At 41.3% G+C, this 26154-nt stretch overlaps 3 protein-coding genes across 13 annotated transcripts in view; all 3 read left to right on the forward strand.

Moving 5' to 3' along the window:
• The window catches only part of LOC147227604 (protocadherin gamma-C5-like), a 354356-nt gene that overhangs the window by 203805 nt on the left and 124397 nt on the right, over positions 1 to 26154 (forward strand). For 3 of the 11 annotated variants that reach the window (XM_086157824.1, XM_086157833.1, XM_086157846.1), the window contains exon 1: positions 20869 to 23298. The exons of 6 other annotated variants lie outside the window; for them this stretch is intronic. In XM_086157824.1, the coding sequence (XP_086013950.1) occupies positions 20884 to 23298 (2415 nt within the window). In that variant the 5' untranslated portion in view covers positions 20869 to 20883. Of the gene's footprint in view, positions 1 to 13234; positions 15684 to 16849; positions 19373 to 20868; positions 23299 to 26154 lie in introns of those variants that run through there. 2 more of the 11 variants (XM_086157849.1, XM_086157826.1) reach the window with 2 other exon arrangements.
• Positions 9 to 2444, forward strand: LOC147227626 (protocadherin beta-16-like). The gene has a single exon (XM_086158815.1). It carries the CDS (start codon positions 9 to 11, stop codon positions 2442 to 2444), a length of 2436 nt encoding a protein of 811 aa, XP_086014941.1.
• On the forward strand, positions 5255 to 12382 carry LOC147227627 (protocadherin beta-16-like). Its single transcript, XM_086158816.1, has 5 exons — positions 5255 to 7849; positions 9438 to 9552; positions 10651 to 11093; positions 11190 to 11774; positions 12365 to 12382. Exons 1-5 carry the CDS (start codon positions 5465 to 5467, stop codon positions 12380 to 12382), a joined length of 3546 nt encoding a protein of 1181 aa, XP_086014942.1. The 5' UTR covers positions 5255 to 5464.

The following is a 26154-nucleotide window of genomic DNA, read 5'->3' on the forward strand; positions in this document are numbered from 1 at the left end:
GATTTAAAATGTGTGTTTTCCGGATTATCGCTCGCAGAGACCGATGGCGAGTACTGTTCGTCCTTCTTTGTCTTCTGAAGCTGAGCTCTGTGGTCGGACAGGCTCGCTATTCCATACCGGAGGAGCAGGCGGAAGGATCTTTTGTCGGAAACATTGCGAGGGATTTGGGTTTGGATGTGGAGAGGCTGGTGTCAGGTAAAGCCAGAATTATTATAAAAGGAGGCCGGCAATATGTGGATTTAAACCGTGATAAAGGTACACTCGTTATCAGAGAGAGAATCGACAGGGAAGAGCTTTGCGAAAAGACGACGCCTTGCAGCTTTAGCTTCGATATATTTCTGGACAATCCAATCCAAGTCTATCGTGTGACGGTGGAGATTATAGATATTAATGATAATAGTCCCTCATTTCAAAAGCATGAGATCCATTTGAAAATACGCGAAACGGCTGCGGTCGGGACGCGTTTTTCGCTAGACAACGCGGACGATCCTGATGTTGGCATTAATGAAATCCAAAAATATACACTAAAACCGTCAGATAATTTCAAATTGGAGGTACAGAACCAGCCTGATGGAGGCAGATCAGTTGAAATGGTTTTACAGACCCCGTTAGACCGAGAGAAGGAGGAGACTCACACACTCGTCCTGATCGCTTCAGATGGCGGTGAGCCTCATAGATCGGGGACGGTGCGTATTCAAATCACTGTGCTGGATGCGAATGATAATGCGCCAGTGTGCAGCCAACCTGTTTATAAAGCAGAAATTAGAGAAAACTCCCCTGAAGGAACGGTGGTAACTACTGTTAGTGCAAATGATGCAGACACAGGAGTAAATGGAGAAGTTACATATTCTATTGCTCATGTTGCTAAAGGGGCCAAAAACCTGTTCAATGTAAATGCTAACACTGGTGAGATTAAGGTTAAAGACAAACTCGATTTTGAAAAATCTAAATCTTATCAGTTGAATGTGAAGGCCAGTGACCATGGAGGATATACAGATACATGTAAAGTTATCATTCAAATAATTGATGAGAATGACAATGTCCCTTCAATACAGTTAATGTCATTTTCTAACTCCATTCCAGAAGACTCTCCTCCTGGAATGACTGTAGCTGTTGTTAATGTTGATGATGAAGACTCTGGTAGTAACGGTGTTGTCAAGTGCTCCATTAACCCTGATGTTCCCTTCAAAATTGAGTCTTCATTATCTGGATATTACACATTAGTCACTGATAACACCTTAGACAGAGAAAATATTCCTGAATATAATCTCACACTATCCGTCTCTGATCAAGGCTCTCCTCCATTGTCCAGCAGTAAAACCATCCATGTTAAAGTGTCAGACGTGAATGACAGCCCGCCCACATTTGATCAGTCAGAGTACAGTAAGACGGTACCAGAGAACAACCCTCCTGGATTCTCTGTGTTTACTCTCAGTGCCACTGATGCAGACTGGGCTCAAAATGCTCGCGTGTCTTACTTCCTGGAGGACAAGGAGGTGAATGGGGTTCCTGTGTCTTCCTTGGTATCAGTCAGTCCAGAGAGTGGTGTCATTCATGCTGTGAGGTCCTTTGATTTTGAGCAAGTCAAATCATTTGATTTTAACGTAACGGCTCGCGATGCTGGTTCACCTCCTCTGAGTTCAGTGGCTACCGTGAGAATCCTGATCCAGGATCAGAACGACAACCCGCCTCAGGTTCTGTATCCGGTCCAGACGGGCTCTCTGGTGGCTGAGATGGTGCCTCGTTCAGCAGATGTGGGCTACCTGGTGACTAAAGTGGTGGCTGTTGATGTGGACTCTGGACAGAATGCCTGGCTCTCCTATAAACTGCAGAAAGCCACAGACAGGGCGCTGTTTGAAGTGGGCTTACAGAATGGAGAAATAAGAACCATCCGCCAGGTCACTGATAAAGATGCCGCCAAACAGAGACTGACCGTGATAGTGGAGGACAACGGACAGCCCTGTCGCTCGGCCACGGTGGTGGTTAACGTGGCGGTGGCGGACAGCTTCCCCGAAGTGCTGTCAGAGTTCACGGACTTTACGCAGGACAAGGAGTACAACGACAACCTGACCTTTTACCTGGTCTTGGCTTTGGCTGTCGTCTCCTTCCTCTTCATCACCTGTTTGGTGGTTATAATATCGGTGAAAATCTACAGATGGAGACAGTCTCGCGTCCTGTATCACTCCAACCTCCCTGTGATTCCATATTATCCACCGCGTTACTCAGACACTTTGGGGACAGGGACTCTCCCACACGTGTACAACTACGAGGTGTGCAGGACCACTGACTCCAGGAAGAGTGACTGTAAATTTGGCACGGCTAGAAGTCAGAACGTGCTGATAATGGATGCAAGTTCTACAGGAACCATGCAGCGGATTCAGAGTGAAAAGAACATCCTGGATGAACCAGACTCTCCTGTAGAGGTTAGTTTCCCCAAATTATGAAGGCATTAGTTTTTCTCATCTGTTCATGTATTTATAGATTTCATCGTCGATGTATTCATAATTACCTACAATTCAATAGTTTTTTACATTTTATTATTTGATTTTTATATATTTTCTTCGATGATATCCTAGTCTTCAAACTATAAATGTAGGAGTTTTAAATACCTGTTTTCCTCTTTTTATTCTTCACATTCTGATTACAATTCCTTAAAATGGATTTGCAAAACAAGTATTTAACTCTGGGTTTCTTTACAAGTGGTGTCATCCTCTCAAACCAATTACTGATACATATTCCACTATGTCCGTACATCTTCAGTCTTCTCAAAGTCCGTCTTGTCATAGTGCTTTGCACACACTTTCAAAATAATGGCCACATGTATTTTGAGTGATCCTTCATATGAGACTGACTATTTTCAATGTTCCCTCACATTGTCATACCTTGAAATATTACTTTTGTCACGGGTCTTATTACAGTTATGGGTCATTGACTTTTAAGCTCCATAGTTTTTCTCTGATGTGGGATAAATGTATCAGTGTTTCATAAGTTATTGTGGGACTGGTCACTTTTGTACTTTGGCATGCTTTTGGTATTGTTTGTCAGAGAGTCAACATTACTTGTGTCAAACGGTTCCCTGAAGTCAATAATACTTTCATGAAAAACTACTCTTATGTGTTTGATGAATAGCATATTTGGTCAGAAAAGTACATCAAAATGTGTCCTTTGCCAAAGTAGAGAACAGAAGGGCTGGACGAAAAAGATCATGTGAAACAATTCATGAGTAACCAAAAGTTCACTTTGTGGGAATTCTAAAGTCCTATAATGGCAAGAACATAAGTAAATACAGTGGTAAAATGAAAAGATCTGCTCGGCCCCGTATATATACTGTCACCCCCCGAAAAGCATGTCCCGTTTAAACTTTAATACCCAGTATTTTGCAGTGAACTCTTGGTTTTGCTGAATCTACAGCTGGATTTTTCAATGAATTTATTCATTTTGAATTGAAGAAATGTAGCCAAGAGGTCAAAGGTTTTTTCTGAAGTATTGCTCTCAAGGACAGTTCAATAACCCTTTCACCGTTCAACAAATACTTCCAATTGTTACAGTTATTCGTGCAACAACTCTAGCTTCCCATCTCTCACATCATTATTTCATTTTCAATTTATGACATTTTTAAGATAAGATAAGATATACTTTATAGCTCTCCATAGGGGAAATTATTTTTCAGTCTTTGTCCATCATAGGTTCTTATTGAGTTCCTACTTTTAAATGTTTAAGCAGTAAATTATTTTGTTTTTACAGTTAGTTATCTTTCTTTTCAATCAACATAGGTCTATTTTAGTGTAAAATACTATAATATTGGTATTAACTTCCTAATAGCAGGTCATTTCAACTATAGTAACCATTGAGTTACATTAACACTCGAAGGACTAAGGATGGATCATCTTAATTAACCCAATAGGAAATGAACGCATTCAATTGCAATTACACTAGAGATTCACAGGTCAACGTATTCAAGATGTGCCAAATAAAATAAAAAATAAAGTGAATACACAGTTCTATAGTTATCAAAATCTTGCTACTCAATCAGTCCTTTAGCAAGTAAATTCAAGTTAGCAAGTGAAAGCAAAGCTATCTCTCCTTACAACCGTGTTGAGATCCACTCTCGGAAAAAAAATACTCAATCGGCTTGCAGTTCAAAATCCACGTTTTCTAAAAGCAGAAGAACAGAATAGTAGAAAAATTCTCCTACCGATTTCACATCCAGTCGAGTCGAGGTTCTTTTCGTGGGTGTCTCGCCATCAACATTCATATCCATGGGCTCCAACTCTTCAACGTTTCGCCGGCAATACAGTCATTAAACTTAGCAGGAAAATGTTCAAAGTAACTTCAGTCTATCGAGATAGAAAATGAAATAAAACACTTGGAAAGATAAAATAAGCGTCAGAAATACTTAATATCTGTTCCCTTCTTTGTTCACTCACTCGATAAACACGACAGCATAACGTTCCATATCAGTTTTTTTTTTTTTTTTTTTTTTTTTCATTCTCGTAGCTTCTGGAACGAAATCGCTATCAGCGTTGTGATTGGCTGATAGATCGACCACTTCCTGAAGCAACAGTGCTATTAAACTAAATGACAAAATAATTCACCAACAATATGAAATAATATTTTAATCCTATTTATCTAATTTAGACATTTTTATATCACCAATATTACTTTTTTAATGATGAAATTCTACTCGATATTTATTTTTATTTATTGCAGTATTTTTGAACTTAGGGCTATCTTCACCTGAGTTACAATAAGAATAGACAACAGAATAGGGGGAAAAGACAGCAAGGGTGAGAACAGACAAACAAGAATAACAACAACATGAATAAGAACAACATAGTGACAAAAATAAACATGATGCAAGTGGAGTGACACCAACAGGGATAAAAAAAAAGATTTTATATTTGTTTGTATATGTGTACTTTGAAATAGTATAATATTGATCTGGTTATTTTTCTTGTACAAATGGAAAACACTTTACATCAGTACTTGTTTCCTTCGATGCACCTTAGTCTTGTTCAAACAATTAGTCGGATGATCAGAAAGTGTGATCCAAGTGAGATTTACACGATAGAATATCTATTTTAATTTCAATCTAGTTTTGTTAATTCTCTATATTTGACGATATGGCACATAAGGAGACATTCGCTAATAGTGTTTTAAAATGACTTCTGCATTGGCTCGGTTTTAGATTTTCGCTGCAGTGTTATTATATGAACTCTTAGGGACGCTGTCGACCTGAGTGTTGACGGCTGAGCGCAGGCTGGAGCACATCCTCCAGTGTTGCGTGGATTTAATACAGAAAGAGGACGCCGAGAGACAAACTGGATATTCGGAAAGGATTGTTTATCGAGAAGGAAGATTTTTCCCATCGTTTAATTTCGATTTCCGGATTACTTTGCTGATTTATCGAGATCGGACTCCCAGAGCGTCTTTGTGTCGGGATTTAATTCGTCAGTTGGAGAAAATGGATAGAACAATGATGTGGCAAGTATCGTTGTTCGTGTCTCTGGTTCTCCTCGGCTCGGTGTCCGGGCAGGCCAGCTATTCTATCCCGGAGGAAATGCCGAAGGGATCTCAGATCGGCAACATCGCGCAAGATTTAGGCGTCGAAATCAAACGTTTAATATTCGGGAAAGCCAGGATTTTTTCCAGGAACAATGACGATTACATCGAGCTGAACCGAGAGAAAGGAGTCCTCCTCGTGAAAGAGAGAATAGACAGGGAGGCGCTGTGCACGGAGTCGGCGCTTTGTGCTTTACATGTTCAGATTATCTTGGAAAACCCGATGGAATTTTACACCGTTACGGTGCAGATTACAGATATCAATGATAATGCACCGACCTTTGAAAAACATGAAATGAAATTTAAAATCAGCGAGTCTGCGATGATCGGTGCGAAATTTGTTCTCGAGAGAGCCGCGGACCTCGATGTTGGAATAAACGACCTTCAAAATTACGAATTGAAACATAACAACCATTTCGCTATTAAGCTCCATACCAATGCAAACGGTCAAAAAAACGTCGAGATGGTTTTACAAAAGCCTCTGGACAGAGAGACGGAGGAGCAGCTTTCTCTGGTGTTGACGGCGGTGGACGGCGGGGAGCCGCAGATGTCGGGAACCATGTTGATTCTTATTACGGTTTTAGACGCAAATGATAACGCCCCTGTTTTTACGCAGTCCACGTACAAAGCTGTCGTTCACGAAAATTCACCTCTGCATACCGTTATAGCAACTGTTACCGCCTCAGATGCTGATCGAGGCTCCAATGCCAGAATTACATATTCAATAACGAGTCTAGGAAACGTTAAAAAGATATTTACCATCGACAATGAAAATGGTGAGGTGTGGTTGAGTGGTGATGTTGACTACGAAAAGTCGAGACATTTTGAAATAAGTATAATGGCGAGTGACGATGGAGGACTGACTGATTCTTGCAAGTTAATTGTTGATGTTCAAGATGAAAATGACAACAAGCCAGAAATTAAAATAATGTCCAAATCAAATGTGATATCGGAGAGCGCTGAACTTAATACTGTGGTTACAATGATAAACATCGAGGATCGAGATTCAGGAGAAAACGGGAACGTGAATTGCTTTATTACAGAAAATATACCTTTTACATTAAAAATGTCAACAAATAATTTCTATAGTTTAGTGACGGAGGGAGAATTAGACAGAGAGCGATCCTCTGAGTATAATATCACAGTGACCTGCTCTGATGAGGGAGTGCCCTCCCTCTCCAGCAGCGTCACGCTCACCTTACAGATCTCAGATGTGAATGATAACACACCTGTCTTTGAGAGGAGCTCATATGAGGCCTATATTGTAGAAAACAACACACCTGGTCTCTCTGTATTCACGGTGAAAGCCAGAGATGCTGACTGGAACCAGAATGCCAGGATTTCTTATATACTGGAGGACTCTTCTGTTAACGGAGTGCCAGTGTCCTCATACGTGTCTGTCAGTGCTGATAGTGGAGTCATCCATGCAGTGCGCTCTTTTGACTACGAGCAGATCAGAGATTTCCGCTTCCGTGTCAAAGCGCAGGACGGAGGCTCCCCTCCGCTCAGTAGCAACGTGACGGTGAGAATCCTGATCCAGGATCAGAACGACAACCCGCCTCAGGTTCTGTATCCGGTCCAGACGGGCTCTCTGGTGGCTGAGATGGTGCCTCGTTCAGCAGATGTGGGCTACCTGGTGACTAAAGTGGTGGCTGTTGATGTGGACTCTGGACAGAATGCCTGGCTCTCCTATAAACTGCAGAAAGCCACAGACAGGGCGCTGTTTGAAGTGGGCTTACAGAATGGAGAAATAAGAACCATCCGCCAGGTCACTGATAAAGATGCCGCCAAACAGAGACTGACCGTGATAGTGGAGGACAACGGACAGCCCTCTCGCTCGGCCACGGTGGTGGTTAACGTGGCGGTGGCGGACAGCTTCCCGGAAGTGCTGTCAGAATTCACGGACTTTACGCAGGACAAGGAGTACAACGACAACCTGACCTTTTACCTGGTCTTGGCTTTGGCTGTCGTCTCCTTCCTCTTCATCACCTGTTTAGTGGTTATTATATCGGTGAAAATCTACAGATGGAGACAGTCTCGCGTCCTGTATCACTCCAACCTCCCTGTGATTCCATATTATCCACCGCGTTACTCAGACACTTTGGGGACAGGGACTCTCCCACACGTGTACAACTACGAGGTGTGCAGGACCACTGACTCCAGGAAGAGTGACATGAAATATATGCAGCCGATGAGCCAAAGTTTAGTGAATGTGGACGGAGCAGAAACTGATCCTACACATGCAGAGAATCAGCTGTCAGGAACCTTGTCAAAGATGTCTACTATGGTGAGTAACATACAATACTTATTTTCAATAGTGAGTGAATTGTTAGTTTACATGAAATGAATTTGAACGAAATGTTGCACAAATTTCTTGTCTTTTGCGACTGTCCATCATGCTGAAAACTCACAGGCGTGTCTGTCTGTGTGGTTGTATATGTGTTTGAGTAAGTTTCTATGTGTGTTTGTGTATGTGGTCTGAGGTGTGTTTATGTATGAAGTGGGCAAGTACAAACATATCAGTAAGAATGATAATAAAGGTAAAATTACAAATTTGCTGAACAAAACCCCCATTCTTTTGAGAATGTCAAAAGTCATTTTAAATATTTAATTGTATTGTTTAAAAATTGCTCGAGTAGTACTGTTTAAGCAACCATATGTGTATTCCGTATTGTGCTATGACATCAAAACAAGCATAGACTGTCACTTGATTATTCAAATCAATTGGCAGTCAATTCCTTCACTTTTTCTATCTACTCTATAAAATTTAAAACAGAAAAGACAATTTCAAGAAGTAGTACTCTTTTTAAGGACCCATATTGTAGCGACCCCAGAATAAAAGCTATATATTGTTGACCTGTCACTCTCTGGCCCTTTGCTGGACTGCAGGTTTGTCATGGAGGATGCAGTCGGTTGAAGATTTGAGAATGAGTGGTGTGGATTGCAGAGTTGAGGAAAGTTGTATCAAAGAGTCAAAGTTTAGTGAGTGTAGATGGAGCAGAAAGTGATCCTACACATGCAGATAATTGGGGATCAGGAACCTATTCAAAGATCTCTACTATGAGAAGTTATACATTGCGTTAGTAAATTATCTTTCGAACTAATAACTTATTAAAGTGATTTGTGATGAGCCTTGAATGATCCTTGTCGCTGTCCATCGTGCTGATATTTATCTTCTGTCTTAGTGTCACAGCTGTCACTGTAATTCCCGAAGGATCAGTGTTGATTTGGTTTTCACAAACATTTTAAAAAATGACAATATCAAAACTCTGCAGAAATATAATCATTAACATGATTACATTTTTATTTCTACTCTTGAACCTCATAAGAAATATTTTGCTTCAAGATATGAAACTGAAGCAACACAATACAATGCACTGATACTCTGACGATGATTGATATCATTATCACTACTTGTAACTCTGCTGAAATTAATACATTTAATGAAAAATGAGACTTATATTTTTTTGCTAAATAATACTAAAATACGTTCCATACGTTGATAAATTATCTTTGTCTTTCACTGGCCTTGACACTGTTAAGTACAAAAACACTTCACACCTGTATTACTGTTAAAGGGCTCTGAGCGCCGCTAGTGACACATCACTGAATAACTGTGTAGGCAAGCAGCGACGGTCCACCTCCTGAATTCATTCTCTGCGTTCCTGCTGAGGAAGAAGACGGGCCGCCATTGGGTGTTAGAAAAACAGGCGTTTATCCGTCGTGTTAGAAATTTTCAACTACGGACATCTCTGGCTTTTTTGATTTTATGTCGAAAAGGAATCTGGATCGTTGGATTTAAAATGTGCGTTTTCCGGATTATCGCTCGCAGAGACCGATGGCGAGTACTGTTCGTCCTTCTTTGTCTTCTGAAGCTGAGCTCTGTGGTCGGACAGGCTCGCTATTCCATACCGGAGGAGCAGGCGGAAGGATCTTTTGTCGGAAACATTGCGAGGGATTTGGGTTTGGATGTGGGGAGGCTGGTGTCAGGTAAAGCCAGAATTATTACTAAGGAAGAACGACAATATGTGGATTTAAACCGAGATAAAGGTACACTCGTTATCAGAGAGAGAATCGACCGGGAAGAGCTTTGCAAAAAGACGACGCCCTGCAGCTTTAGCTTCGATATATTTCTGGACAATCCAATCCAGGTTTATCGTGTGACGGTGGAAATAATAGACATTAATGATAATAGTCCGTCTTTCCAAAAACGCGACATAGATTTAAATATTGTTGAAACGGCTGCAGTCGGGACGCGTTTCTCGCTGGAAAGTGCAGACGACCCTGACGTTGGTATAAATGATATACAGAAATATACTCTGAAACCTACAGATAGTTTCAAATTGGAGGTAATAAACCAACATAGTGGACGCAGATCTCTCGAAATGGTTTTACAGACCCCGTTAGACCGAGAGAAGGAGGAGACTCACACACTCGTCCTGATCGCGTCAGATGGCGGTGAGCCTCATAGATCGGGGACGGTGCGTATTCAAATCACTGTGCTGGATGCGAACGATAATGCGCCAGTGTGCAGCCAACCTGTTTATAAAGCAGATATCAGAGAAAACTCTCCTGAAGGAACGGTGGTAACTACTGTTAGTGCAAATGATGCAGACACAGGAGTCAATGGAGAAGTTACATTTTCTATTGCTCATGTTGCTAAAGAAGCCCAAAAGTTTTTTGATGTAAATACACATACTGGTGAAATTAAAGTTAAAGGTAAACTTGACTTTGAAAAGAATAGTGATTTTGAATTTGATGTTAAGGCTAGTGACCATGGAGCATATTCAGATACATGTAAAATCATTATCCAAGTTGTTGATGAGAATGACAATATCCCTACAATACAATTGATGTCATTTTCCAATTCTGTTCTGGAAGACTCTCCTCCTGGAACAACTGTAGCTGTTGTTAATGTTAATGACAAAGACTCTGGTAGTAACGGTGTTGTAAAGTGCTCCATTAACCCTGATGTTCCCTTCAAAATTGAGTCGTCATTATCTGGATATTACACATTAATCACTGATAACACCTTAGACAGAGAAAATATTCCTGAATATAATCTCACACTATCCGTCTCTGATCAAGGCTCTCCTCCATTGTCCAGCAGTAAAACCATCCATGTTAAAGTGTCAGACGTGAATGACAGCCCGCCCACATTTGATCAGTCAGAGTACAGTAAGACGGTACCAGAGAACAACCCTCCTGGATTCTCTGTGTTTACTCTCAGTGCCACTGATGCAGACTGGGCTCAAAATGCTCGGGTGTCTTACTTCCTGGAGGACAAGGAGGTGAATGGGGTTCCTGTGTCTTCCTTGGTATCAGTCAGTCCAGAGAGTGGTGTCATTCATGCTGTGAGGTCCTTTGACTTTGAGCAAGTCAAGTCATTTGAATTCAACGTAACGGCTCGCGATGCTGGTTCCCCTCCTCTGAGTTCAGTGGCTACCGTGAGAATCCTGATCCAGGATCAGAACGACAACCCACCTCAGGTTCTGTATCCGGTCCAGACGGGCTCTCTGGTGGCTGAGATGGTGCCTCGTTCAGCAGATGTGGGCTACCTGGTGACTAAAGTGGTGGCTGTTGATGTGGACTCTGGACAGAATGCCTGGCTATCCTATAAACTGCAGAAAGCCACAGACAGGGCGCTGTTTGAAGTGGGCTTACAGAATGGAGAAATAAGAACCATCCGCCAGGTCACTGATAAAGATGCCGCCAAACAGAGACTGACCGTGATAGTGGAGGACAACGGACAGCCCTCTCGCTCGGCTACGGTTGTGGTTAACGTGGCGGTGGCGGACAGCTTCCCCGAAGTGCTGTCAGAGTTCACGGACTTTACGCAGGACAAGGAGTACAACGACAACCTGACCTTTTACCTGGTCTTGGCTTTGGCTGTCGTCTCCTTCCTCTTCATCACCTGTTTAGTGGTTATTATATCGGTGAAAATCTACAGATGGAGACAGTCTCGCGTCCTGTATCACTCCAACCTCCCTGTGATTCCATATTATCCACCGCGTTACTCAGACACTTTGGGGACAGGGACTCTCCCACACGTGTACAACTACGAGGTGTGCAGGACCACTGACTCCAGGAAGAGTGACATGAAATATATGCAGCCCATGAGCCAAAGTTTAGTGAATGTGGACGGAGCAGAAACTGATGCTACACATGCAGAGAATCAGCTGTCAGGAACCTTGTCAAAGATGTCTACTATGGTGAGTAACATACAATACTTATTTTCAGTAGGTTACTTTGTCAGATTACATTCAATGAATATGAACGAAATTCATACAAATTTCTTGTCTTTTGCGACTTTGTCCATCGTGCAGAAATCTTACACGAGTCTTTGTCAGTGTGGGTTTATGTGTGTTTGAGTAAGTTTCTGTGTTTGTCTGTGTGCATTCTGAAATGTGTGTGTATGAGTTGGGCCCTTACAAACATATCAGCAAGAATTATGATAATCATAAATATTCGATGTGTAAAACCTCTGTTCTTTTGGAAGAAAGGGCATTTTGAGTATTTAATTGGAGTGTTTAAGAATTGCTCGAGTGGTACTGTTGTGAGAAACCATATGTGTATTCCATATTGTACTAAGACATCAAAACATGCATAGACCGTCCCATGGTGATTTAAATCAATTGGCAGTCAGTACCTTCACTTTTCCTATCCACTGATTAAAATGTAATGAACAGAAAAGATTATATAAAGAAGTAGTACTCTTTTTAAGGACATATATTGTACCGACCCCAGAATAGAGGCTATATATTGTCGCCCTGTCACTTTCTGGCCCTTTGCTGAACTACAGGTTTGCCATAGAGGATGAGGTCCGGTGAAGATTCGAGAATGAGTGGTGTGAAGTGCAGAGTCTAGTGCAGTTACGTCAAAAAGTCAAAGTTTAGTGAGTGTAGATGGAGAAGAAACTGATCCTACACATACAGATAATCGGCAACAAGGAACTTATTCTATTATGTCTACAATGAGGAGTTATACATTTGGTTTGTAAATGACCTATCGAACTAAAAACTTATTGAAGTGACTTTAGATGAGCCTGGAATGATCCTTTTCGCTGTCCATGGTGCTGAAATTTATCTTTGGTCTTACCGTCACAGCAGAGTTACTGTTCTTCCGGAAGGATCACTCTTGACTTGGTTTTCACACAACCATTTTAAATCATTATAGTTCTAAAGATCGAAAGAAATGTAATCAACATAATTACATTTGTATTTCTACTTTTTAAATTCTGAAGAAAGATCACTCTTCAACATATAAATCGGAGGCCAACACGATACATGAATACTCTGATGATGACTGATATTATGATCACTACTTGCAACGCTGCGAGTACTAATAAAATTAGTAAAAAAAAATGTATACTTTTTATGGCTGAATAAAAATAACAATATAAGGTCCATTAGTTAAAAAATCGTATTGTCTTTCACTGGCCTTCAAACTATTAAGTACAAAAACACTTCACACTTGTATTACTGTTAAAGGGCTCTGAGCGCCGCTAGTGACACATCACTGAATAACTGTGTAGGCAAGCAGCGACGGTCCACCTCCTGAATTCATTCTCTGCGTTCCTGCTGAGGAAGAAGACGGGCCGCCATTGGGTGTTAGAAAAACAGGCGTTTATCCGTCGTGTCGGACATTTGCAAATACGGACATCTCTGGCTTTTTTGATTGTATGTCGAAAAGGAGTCTGGATCGTTGGATTTAAAATGTGTATTTTCCGGATTACCGCTCGCAGAGACCGATGGCGAGTACTGTTCGTCCTTCTTTGTCTTCTGAAGCTGAGCTCTGTGGTCGGACAGGCTCGCTATTCCATACCGGAGGAGCAGGCGGAAGGATCTTTTGTCGGAAACATTGCGAGGGATTTGGGTTTGGATGTGGAGAGGCTGGTGTCAGGTAAAGCCAGAATTATTACTAAAGAAGAACGACAATATGTGGATTTAAACCGAGATAAAGGTACACTCGTTATCAGAGAGAGAATTGACAGGGAAGAGCTTTGCGAAAAGACGACGCCCTGCAGCTTTAGTTTTGACGTCATTTTAGAAAATCCAATCCAGGTTTATCGTGTGACGGTGGAGATAATAGACATTAATGATAATAGTCCGGCCTTTCCAAAACACGAAATTCATTTAAAAATACTTGAAGCGGCTGCGGCCGGGACGCGTTTCTCGCTTGCCAGTGCAAATGATCCTGATGTTGGTATGAATGATATACAGAAATATACTCTGAAACCTACAGATAATTTCAAATTGGAGGTACAGAACCATCCGGATGGACGCAGATCAGTCGAAATTGTTTTACAGACCCCGTTAGACCGAGAGAAGGAAGAGACTCACACACTCGTCCTGATCGCGTCAGATGGCGGTGAGCCTCATAGATCGGGGACGGTGCGTATTCAAGTCACTGTGCTGGATGCGAACGATAATGCGCCAGTGTGCAGCCAACCTGTTTATAAAGCAGAAATTAGAGAAAACTCCCCCGAAGGCACGGTTGTAACTACTGTTAGTGCAAATGATGCAGACACAGGAGTCAATGGAGAAGTTACATATTCCATCCCTCATGTGAGCAAGGAGGAAAAAAAGCTGTTTGATTTAAATACACAAACTGGTGAGATAAGAGTTACAGGTAATCTTGATTATGAAAGATCGATTATTTATGAGTTAAACGTTTTGGCGAGTGACCATGGAGGATATACTGATACATGTAAAGTTTTTATCCAGGTCATTGATGAGAATGACAATGTCCCTATAATACAATTGATGTCATTTTCCAATTCCGTTCCAGAAGACTCTCCTCCTGGAACAACTGTAGCACTTTTTAATGTTAATGACAAAGACTCTGGTGACAATGGTGTTGTAAAGTGCTCAATTGACCCGGATATACATTTTAGAATTGAGTCTTTAACTGGATATTACACATTAGTCACTGATAACACCTTAGACAGAGAAAATATTCCTGAATATAATCTCACACTATCCGTCTCTGATCAAGGCTCTCCTCCATTGTCCAGTAGTAAAACCATCCATGTTAAAGTGTCAGACGTGAATGACAGCCCGCCCACATTTGATCAGTCAGAGTACAGTAAGACGGTACCAGAGAACAACCCTCCTGGATTCTCTGTGTTTACACTCAGTGCCACTGATGCAGACTGGGCTCAAAATGCTCGCGTGTCTTACTTCCTGGAGGACAAGGAGGTGAATGGGGTTCCTGTGTCTTCCTTGGTATCAGTCAGTCCAGAGAGTGGTGTCATTCATGCTGTGAGGTCCTTTGATTTTGAGCAAGTCAAGTCATTTGAATTCAACATAACGGCTCGCGATGCTGGTTCACCTCCTCTGAGTTCAGTGGCTACAGTGAAAATCCTGATCCAGGACCAGAACGACAACCCGCCTCAGGTTCTGTATCCGGTCCAGACGGGCTCTCTGGTGGCTGAGATGGTGCCTCGTTCAGCAGATGTGGGCTACCTGGTGACTAAAGTGGTGGCTGTTGATGTGGACTCTGGACAGAATGCCTGGCTCTCCTATAAACTGCAGAAAGCCACAGACAGGGCGCTGTTTGAAGTGGGCTTACAGAATGGAGAAATAAGAACCATCCGCCAGGTCACTGATAAAGATGCCGCCAAACAGAGACTGACCGTGATAGTGGAGGACAACGGACAGCCCTCTCGCTCGGCCACGGTGGTCGTGAATGTGGCGGTGGCGGACAGCTTCCCGGAAGTGCTGTCAGAGTTCACGGACTTTACGCAGGACAAGGAGTACAACGACAACCTGACCTTTTACCTGGTCTTGGCTTTGGCTGTCGTCTCCTTCCTCTTCATCACCTGTTTAGTGGTTATTATATCGGTGAAAATCTACAGATGGAGACAGTCTCGCGTCCTGTATCACTCCAACCTCCCTGTGATTCCATATTATCCACCGCGTTACTCAGACACTTTGGGGACAGGGACTCTCCCACACGTGTACAACTACGAGGTGTGCAGGACCACTGACTCCAGGAAGAGTGACATGAAATATATGCAGCCGATGAGCCAAAGTTTAGTGAATGTGGACGGAGCAGAAATTGATGCTACACATGCAGAGAATCAGCTGTCAGGAACCTTGTCAAAGATGTCTACTATGGTGAGTAATACATTTTACAGTAATTTTTCTTGCACTTCTCAATCCACTTATTTGTCTTGAATTGAGATCCAGACCAATGACAATTAGTATTTCCATAGATAGTACCCAGTCCACATGCAGACAGACGTTGTGATCTTGAAGTTCTCCTTTTTTTTTTTGTTCATGGTCCATGTTTTTCTGTTCATGAACACTTGAAAATATAAATTGTCTGTGTCTCTTGTGTTTTCACGATGTGAATAAGAAATTTCCCATTTTTTTAATAGGGTTTTATGAATTTATAATGAATGCATGCGTGTGCGTGCATCGTGTGTGTGTGTGTTTGTGTGTTCTTGCTATTGTTTGTGCTTGTGCAAGCATATGTAAATAAGAGAAAGCTGTATTCCACTATTAATATTAATTATGATCACTCAGCATATTCAGCAGCTATTTCAATGGATGATGTCGCCATTTTGTTCTTTTGAATTAAGTACCTTCAACAATTTGTTGACTGTTCTATCACTCTTTGGCTAAATATAGCCTTTTAAATTGAATTTTCACCTGTCAGTGATTATTCCATCACATCAAGATCTGCTTACATTTTTAGAAAAATCTAGCCTTGTCAAATTGCAGTTGATCAACTTATGTTGATCTAAACTGCCCCCTGTTTGCCAAAATTAATTGACAAACAGCATATTCTTTTTTTAAATCCACTGCAAAACATTAATTGAAATAAAGTAATAAAATCATAACGCAATATTTTTTAAAGGACACCTATGATTGTTTCCGTCAAACCTGTTTAGATTATTACTTGGACTTGACATTTGGAAGTCTGGGCTTTGTATTTTACCTTCTGCATTATATATTATTTTAAAACTTACATTTTGAGAGGAACTTGAAGACATCTGCTATGATACTTTCAGGTCCTGTTACCTCAGTCTGTTGTTGAAGTTGGTGATTTGCTCCTATGTTCTCCGTTACAGCTTGATGATTTCTGTCTGTCAGAATACAATTATTCCATAGTCCATCGTAAAACACACCATGTGTATTACTTTTAGAGGGCTCTGAGCGCCGCTGTTGATTCATGGCTGAATTTCTGTCCAACCAGGCAAAGCAATGGTCCACCCTTTATTCCATCTCAGTGCGTTACTGGTGAGGAAGAGGATGGTTTGTCGCGGCGGATGAAAATACGGATATTTCTTGCTGGATCGGGCGTCTGAATTTAACATTGAACGTCGCACTGTCGGATCTAATCTCGACGCATTTCCTCACTGAGGCATTCCCGAGTCTGGATCGTTGGATTTAAAATGCGTATTTTCCGGATTATCGCTCGCAGAGACCGATGGCGAGTACTGTTCGTCCTTTGTCTTCTGAAGCTGAGCTCTGTGGTCGGACAGGCTCGCTATTCCATACCGGAGGAGCAGGCGGAAGGATCTTTTGTCGGAAACATTGCGAGGGATTTGGGTTTGGATGTGGAGAGGCTGGTGTCAGGTAAAGCCAGAATTATTACTCGGGAAGAACGACAATATGTGGATTTAAACCGAGATAAAGGAACACTGGTTATCAGAGAGAGAATCGACCGGGAAGAGCTTTGCGGAAAGACGACGCCCTGCAGCTTTAGTTTTGACATATTTCTGGACAATCCAATCCAGGTTTATCGTGTGACGGTGGAAATAATAGATATTAATGATAATAGTCCATCATTCCAAAAAGCTGACCTTAATTTAAAAATAGTTGAGACAGCTTCAGTCGGGACGCGTTTCTCGCTGGAGAACGCAAACGACCCTGATGTAGGTATTAATGATATACAAAAATATACACTAAAACCTACAGATCATTTCAAATTGGAGTTAGAAAACCAGCCTGATGGAGGCAGATCCGTCGATATGGTTTTACAGACCCCGTTAGACCGAGAGAAGGAGGAGACTCACACACTCGTCCTGATCGCGTCAGATGGCGGTGAGCCTCATAGATCGGGGACGGTGCGTATTCAAATCACTGTGCTGGATGCGAACGATAATGCGCCAGTGTGCAGCCAACCTGTTTATAAAGCAGAAATTAGAGAAAACTCTCCTGAAGGAACGGTGGTAACTACTGTTAGTGCAAATGATGCAGACACAGGAGTCAATGGAGAAGTTACATTTTCTATTGCTCATGTTGCTAAAGAGACAGAAAAGCTCTTTCATCTAAATGCTCATACCGGTGAGATTAAAGTTACAGGTAAACTTGATTTTGAAAAATCTAAAACTTATCAATTGAATGTGAAGGCCAGTGACCATGGAGGATATACTGATACATGTAAAGTTATCATTCAATTAATTGATGAGAATGACAATGTCCCTTCAATACAGTTAATGTCATTTTCTAACTCCATTCCAGAAGACTCTCCTCCTGGAACAACTGTAGCTGTTGTTAATGTAGACGATAAAGACTCTGGTGGTAATGGTCTTGTAAAGTGTTCCATTAACCCAGACATGCCTTTCAAAATTGAGTCCTCTCTAACTGGATATTACACATTAGTCACTGATAACACCTTAGACAGAGAAAATATTCCTGAATATAATCTCACACTATCCGTCTCTGATCAAGGCTCTCCTCCATTGTCCAGCAGTAAAACCATCCATGTTAAAGTGTCAGACGTGAATGACAGCCCGCCCACATTTGATCAGTCAGAGTACAGTAAGACGGTACCAGAGAACAACCCTCCTGGATTCTCTGTGTTTACTCTCAGTGCCACTGATGCAGACTGGGCTCAAAATGCTCGCGTGTCTTACTTCCTGGAGGACAAGGAGGTGAATGGGGTTCCTGTGTCTTCCTTGGTATCAGTCAGTCCAGAGAGTGGTGTCATTCATGCTGTGAGGTCCTTTGATTTTGAGCAAGTCAAGTCATTTGAATTCAACGTAACAGCTCGCGATGCTGGCTCACCTCCTCTGAGTTCAGTGGCTACTGTTAGAATCCTGATCCAGGATCAGAACGACAACCCGCCTCAGGTTCTGTATCCGGTCCAGACGGGCTCTCTGGTGGCTGAGATGGTGCCTCGTTCAGCAGATGTGGGCTACCTGGTGACTAAAGTGGTGGCTGTTGATGTGGACTCTGGACAGAATGCCTGGCTCTCCTATAAACTGCAGAAAGCCACAGACAGGGCGCTGTTTGAAGTGGGCTTACAGAACGGAGAAATAAGAACCATCCGCCAGGTCACTGATAAAGATGCCGCCAAACAGCGACTGACCGTGATAGTGGAGGACAACGGACAGCCCTCTCGCTCGGCTACGGTTGTGGTTAACGTGGTGGTGGCAGACAGCTTCCCCGAAGTGCTGTCCGAGTTCACGGACTTTACGCAGGACAAGGAGTACAACGACAACCTGACCTTTTACCTGGTCTTGGCTTTGGCTGTCGTCTCCTTCCTCTTCATCACCTGTTTAGTGGTTATTATATCGGTGAAAATCTACAGATGGAGACAGTCTCGCGTCCTGTATCACTCCAACCTCCCTGTGATTCCATATTATCCACCGCGTTACTCAGACACTTTGGGGACAGGGACTCTCCCACACGTGTACAACTACGAGGTGTGCAGGACCACTGACTCCAGGAAGAGTGACATGAAATATATGCAGCCCATGAGCCAAAGTTTAGTGAATGTGGACGGAGCAGAAACTGATCCTACACATGCAGAGAATCAGCTGTCAGGAACCTTGTCAAAGATGTCTACTATGGTGAGTAACATACAACACTTTTGTTCAGTAGGTTACTTTGTGAGATTACATGAAATAAATGTGAAGAAAAGTCGCACAAATCCTTTGTCTTTTGCGACTCTGTCCATCATGCTGAAATCTTACACGAGTGTGTCTGTGCGGTTGTATATGTGTTTGAAGAAATTTCTGTGTTTGTCTGTGTGCATTCTGAGGTGCGTTTATGTATGAGGTGGGCACTTACAAACATATCAGGACGAACGATGATAATGATAAAATTATAAAATTCTTTGAACAAAACCCCTCTTCTTTTGGGAGGAATGCTATTTTGATATTTAAGTTTAATGTTGAAGAATTGCTTAAATTGTAATGTTTTTAGCAGCCAAATGTGTATTCCATATTGTGCTATGATATCAAAACATGCATAGACTGTCACTTGATTATTCAATTCAACTGGCAGGCAACACCTTTTCCTATACACTGTATAAAAAGTCATGAACAGAAAAGATAATGTCAAGAAGTTGTACTCTTTTTAAGGACTCATATTGTACCGACCCCAGAATAGAAGCTATATATTGTCGCCCTGTCACTTTCTGGCCCTTTGCTGCACTGCAGGTTTGTTATGGAGGATGAAGTCTGATGAAGATTCGAGAATGAGTGGTGTGAAGTGCCGAGTCTAGTGAAGTTGTATCAAAAAGTCAAAGTTTTGTGAGAGTAGATGAAGCAGAACGTGATCCTACACATGCAGATAATCGGCAATCAGGAACCTTTTTAAAGATGTCTACTGGTGAGGAGTTATACATTTCGATTTAAACGATCTTTGGAACTAATAACTTATTGAAACGACTTGAGATGACCCTGGAATAACCCTTGTCGCTGTCCATGGTGCTGAAATTTATCTTGAGTCTTACTGTCACAGCAGAGTCACTGTAATTCCCAAAATATCACTCTTGATTTGGTTTTCATACAACCATTTTAAAACAATAAAGAATTAAAGATCTAAAGAAATATACTCAATGACGTAGTAAAATTTTTATTTTTGGTCTTGAACTTCTGAAGAAAGAATTTTCTTCAATGTATAAATCTGAAGCCACAGCTATACAATACACTAATACTCTGACAATGGGTGGTATCATGACAACTACTTGTAACACTGCTAGTACTACTAAAATTAATTTAAAATAAGCATGGTATTTTTTTATTTCTAAATACTAATAAAATATAATCCATACGTTAAGAAATTATCTTTTTCCCTCACTGGAATTGAAACCACAAAGTACAACACTTCACACTTGTATTACTGTTAAAGGGCTCTGAGCGCCGCTAGTGACACATCACTGAATAACTGTGTAGGCAAGCAGCGACGGTCCACCTCCTGAATTCATTCTCTGCGTTCCTGCTGAGGAAGAAGACGGGCCGCCATTGGGTGTTAGAAAAACAGGCGTTTATCCGTCGTGTTGGACATTTGCAACTACGGACATCTCTGGCATTTTTGGATTTTATGTCGAAAAGGAGTCTGGATCGTTGGATTTAAAATGTGCGTTTTCCGGATTATCGCTCGCAGAGACCGATGGCGAGTACTGTTCGTCCTTCTTTGTCTTCTGAAGCTGAGCTCTGTGGTCGGACAGGCTCGCTATTCCATACCGGAGGAGCAGGCGGAAGGATCTTTTGTCGGAAACATTGCGAGGGATTTGGGTTTGGATGTGGAGAGGCTGGTGTCAGGTAAAGCCAGAATTATTATTAAAGGCGGCCGACAATATGTGGATTTAAACCGAGATAAAGGTACACTCGTTATCAAAGAGAGAATCGACCGGGAAGAGCTTTGCGAGAAGACGACGCCCTGCAGCATTAGTTTTGACGTATTTCTGGACAATCCAATCCAAGTCTATCGTGTGACGGTGGAAATATTAGATATTAATGATAATAGTCCGTCATTCCAAAAGCATGAGGTCCATTTGAAAATACGCGAAACGGCTGCAGTTGGAACGCGTTTCTCACTGAAAAGCGCAGACGACCCTGATGTTGGCATTAACGATATCCAGAAATACACACTGAAACCTACAGATCATTTCAAATTGGAGGTGCAGAACCAGCCTGATGGAAGCAGATCCGTCGAAATGGTTTTACAGACACCATTAGACCGAGAGAAGGAGGAGACTCACACACTCGTCCTGATCGCGTCAGATGGCGGTGAGCCTCATAGATCGGGGACGGTGCGTATTCAAATCACTGTGCTGGATGCAAACGATAATGCGCCAGTGTGCAGCCAACCTGTTTATAAAGCAGAAATGAGAGAGAATTCCCCCGAAGGGACGTTGGTAACTACTGTTGGTGCAAATGATGCAGACACAGGAGTCAATGGAGAGATTACATTTTCTATTGCTCATGCTACGAAAGAGGCCCAAAAGTTGTTTGATGTAAATGCAGATACAGGTGAAATTAAAGTGTCAGGTAAACTTGACTTTGAATTATCTAGTATTTATCAGTTGAAAGTCCTTGCCAGTGACCATGAAGGATTCTCAGATACATGTAAAGTTATTATCCAGGTTATTGATGAGAATGACAATATCCCTACATTACAACTCATGTCATTTTCTAACTCCATTCCTGAAGACTCTCCTCTTGGAACAACTGTAGCTGTTTTTAATGTTGATGATGAAGACTCTGGTAGCAACGGTGTTGTGAAGTGCTCCATTAACCAAGATGTTCCTTTCAAAATTGAGTCATCTCTAACTGGATATTACACATTAGTCACTGATAACATCTTAGACAGAGAAAATATTCCTGAATATAATCTCACACTATCCGTCTCTGATCAAGGCTCTCCTCCATTGTCCAGCAGTAAAACCATCCATGTTAAAGTGTCAGACGTGAATGACAGCCCGCCCACATTTGATCAGTCAGAGTACAGTAAGACGGTACCAGAGAACAACCCTCCTGGATTCTCTGTGTTTACTCTCAGTGCCACTGATGCAGACTGGGCTCAAAATGCTCGCGTGTCTTACTTCCTGGAGGACAAGGAGGTGAATGGGGTTCCTGTGTCTTCCTTGGTATCAGTCAGTCCAGAGAGTGGTGTCATTCATGCTGTGAGGTCCTTTGACTTTGAGCAAGTCAAGTCATTTGAATTCAACGTAACGGCTCGCGATGCTGGTTCACCTCCTCTGAGTTCAGTGGCTACTGTGAAAATCCTGATCCAGGATCAGAATGACAACCCGCCTCAGGTTCTGTATCCGGTCCAGACGGGCTCTCTGGTGGCTGAGATGGTGCCTCGTTCAGCAGATGTGGGCTACCTGGTGACTAAAGTGGTGGCTGTTGATGTGGACTCTGGACAGAATGCCTGGCTCTCCTATAAACTGCAGAAAGCCACGGACAGGGCGCTGTTTGAAGTGGGCTTACAGAATGGAGAAATAAGAACCATCCGCCAGGTCACCGATAAAGATGCCGCCAAACAGAGACTGACCGTGATAGTGGAGGACAACGGACAGCCCTCTCGCTCGGCCACGGTGGTCGTGAATGTGGCGGTGGCGGACAGCTTCCCCGAAGTGCTGTCAGAGTTCACGGACTTTACGCAGGACAAGGAGTACAACGACAACCTGACCTTTTACCTGGTTTTGGCTTTGGCTGTCGTCTCCTTCCTCTTCATCACCTGTTTGGTGGTTATTATATCGGTGAAAATCTACAGATGGAGACAGTCTCGCGTCCTGTATCACTCCAACCTCCCTGTGATTCCATATTATCCACCGCGTTACTCAGACACTTTGGGGACAGGGACTCTCCCACACGTGTACAACTACGAGGTGTGCAGGACCACTGACTCCAGGAAGAGTGACTGTAAATTTGGCACGGCTAGAAGTCAGAACGTGCTGATAATGGATGCAAGTTCTACAGGAACCATGCAGCGGATTCAGAGTGAAAAGAACATCCTGGATGAACCAGACTCTCCTGTAGAGGTCAGTTTCCCCAAATTATGAAGGTTTAGTTTTTGTCGTCTGTTCGTTTATATATAGATTTCATCATAGACGTATTCATAATTACCTACAATGTCATAGTTTTACACATTTTATTATTACATTTTATATAGTTACTTTGATGATATCTCCGTCTGCGTGTTCATGAAAAAGCAAATCATCAAATTATAAATGTAGCAGTTTTGAATACTGGTTTCCTCTTTTTATTCATCAAATCACGATAACAATTCCTTAAAATGGATTTGCAAAACAAGTATTTAACTCTGGGTTTCTTTACACTTGGTGCCATCCTCCTCAAACAATTCCTGATACATATTCCAGTATGTCTGTACATCTTTAGTCTTCTCAAAGTCTGTCTTGTCAGAACACTTTGCACATACTTTCAAAATGATAGCCACATGTGTTTTGCATGATCCTTCATATGAGACTGACTATTTTAAATGTACCCTCACATTGTCACACCTTGAAACACTGTGTTTATACTGTGTGAATACTTTTGTCACGAGTGTTGTTTCAGTTGTGGGTCATTGACGTTTAAGCTCCATAGTTTTTCCCTGATATGGGATAAATGTATAAGTGTTTCATAAGTTATTTTGGGACTGGTCACTTTTGTACTTTGGCATGCTTTTGGTATTGTTTGTCAGAGAGTCAACATTACTTGTATCAAACGGTTCCCTGAAGTCAATAATACTTTCATGAAAAACTACTCTTGAGTGTTTGATGAATAGCATATTTGGTCGTAAAAGTACATCAAAATGTGTCCTTTGCCAAAGTAGAGAACAGAAGGGCTGCATGAAAAAGATCATGTGAAATAATTCATGAGTAACCAAAAGTTCACTTTGTGGGAAGTCTAAAGTCCTATAGTTGCAAGACCATAAGTAAATACAGTGGTGAAATGAAAAGATCTGCTCGGCCCCGTATATATCTTGTTGAATGCTGGTACCTCGGTCAACAATTCACTCGAAGTGAAGGAATACACTGTCACCCCCTGAAAAGCATGTACCGTTTAAACTTTACTACCCAATATTTTGCAATGAACTCTTGGTTTTGCTGAATCTACAGCTGTATTTTTCAATGAATTTATTCATTTTGAATGAAGAAATGTAGCCAAGAGGTTGAATGTTTTTTCTGAAGTATTGCTCGCAAGGACAGTTCAATAACCTTTTCACCGTTCAACAAATACTTCCAATTCTGACAGTTATGCGTGCAACAATTCTAGCGTCCCATCTCTCGCATCACTATTTCATTTTAATTGATGATGTTTTTAAGATAGGTATACTTCATAGCTCTCCATAGGGGAAATTCTTTGTAGTTTTGGTATCTAGTATTGAGCTCTGTTTAAATTCTGTTTTCAATCTTTGGCCACCATAGGTTCTTATTCAGTTCCTACATTTAAATGTTTAAGCAGTAAGTTATTTTCATTTAACTATTTATCTCTCTTTAAAATCCCCACAGACCTGTTTTAGTGTAAAGAAATACAGTATTGGTTTAAACTTCCAAACAGTTTAACTAGAGTAACCACTGAGTTACTTTAAGCTTCTCAATTAACACAAAAGGAAATGAATACATTCAATTGCAAAAGACTTAAGATTCACAGGTCAACATATTCAAGATAAGACACATTAAATTAAACATAAAGTGAGTATACAGCTCTATAGTTATAAAAATCTTGCTACTCAATCAGTACTTTAGCAAGTAAATACGAGTTAGCAAGTGAAAGCAAAGCTATTTCTTCCCACGACCGTATTGAAATCCACTCTCGGTAGACACTTGAAAAAAATGTACTCAATCGGCTTGCAATTCAAAATCCACGTTTTCCAAAAGCAGAAGAACAGAATAGTAGAAAAATTCTCCTACCGATTTCACATCCAGTTGAGTCGAGGTTCTTTTCGTGGGTGTCTCGCCATAAGATTCATGTCCATGGGCTCCAACACTTCACGGTTTGTCCAGCAAAACAGTCATTAAACTTCGCAAGAAAATGTTCAAAGTAACCACAGTCTGTCGACATAGAACATGAAATAAAACACTTGGAAAGATAAAATAAGCGTCAGAAATACTTAATATCTGTTCCCTTCTTTGTTCACTCACTCGATCAACTCGACAGCATAACGTTCTAGATCAATTTTTTTTTTTTTTCATTCTCGTAGCATCTGGAACGAAATCGCTATCAGCGTTGTGATTGGCTGATAGGCGACCACTTCCTAAAGCAACAGTGTTATTAAACTAAATGACAAAATAATTCACCAACAATATGAAATAATATTTTAATCCTATTTATGTAATTTAAACATTTTTATATCACCAATATTACTTATTTTTTATGATGAAATTCTTCTTAATATCTATTCTTATTTATTGAAGTATTTATGAACTTATGGCTGTCTTCACCTGAGTTACAATAAGAATAGGCAACAGAAGGGGGAGAAAGACACAGCAAGGGTGAGAACAGACAACCAAAACAACAACACTAATAAGAACAACATAGTGACAGAAAAAAACATGATGCAAGTGCAGTGATTCATCAAGGATAAAAAAAACATTTTATATTTGGATATACTTTGATTTGTTAATCCTTTTGTTTGTATATGTGTGCTTTAGAATAATATAATATTGATCTTGTTATTGTTCTTATACAACTGGATAACACCCTTATACCAGTACTTGTTTCCTTGAATGCACCCTTAGTCTTATTCAAACAATTAGTCGGACTATTAGAAAGTGTGATCCAAGTGAGATTTATATGACAGTAATGCTATTTTAATTTCAATCCAGTTTTGTTCATTCTTTGTTTTTGAAGATATGGCACAACCGATAATAGTGTTTAAAAACACTTCTGCA

This window comes from Fistularia commersonii, chromosome 13 (genome assembly GCF_037954325.1).
Source record: "Fistularia commersonii isolate RoL2024-O1a breed Wild chromosome 13, RoL_Fcom_v1.0, whole genome shotgun sequence".
NCBI lineage: Eukaryota > Metazoa > Chordata > Actinopteri > Syngnathiformes > Fistulariidae > Fistularia > Fistularia commersonii.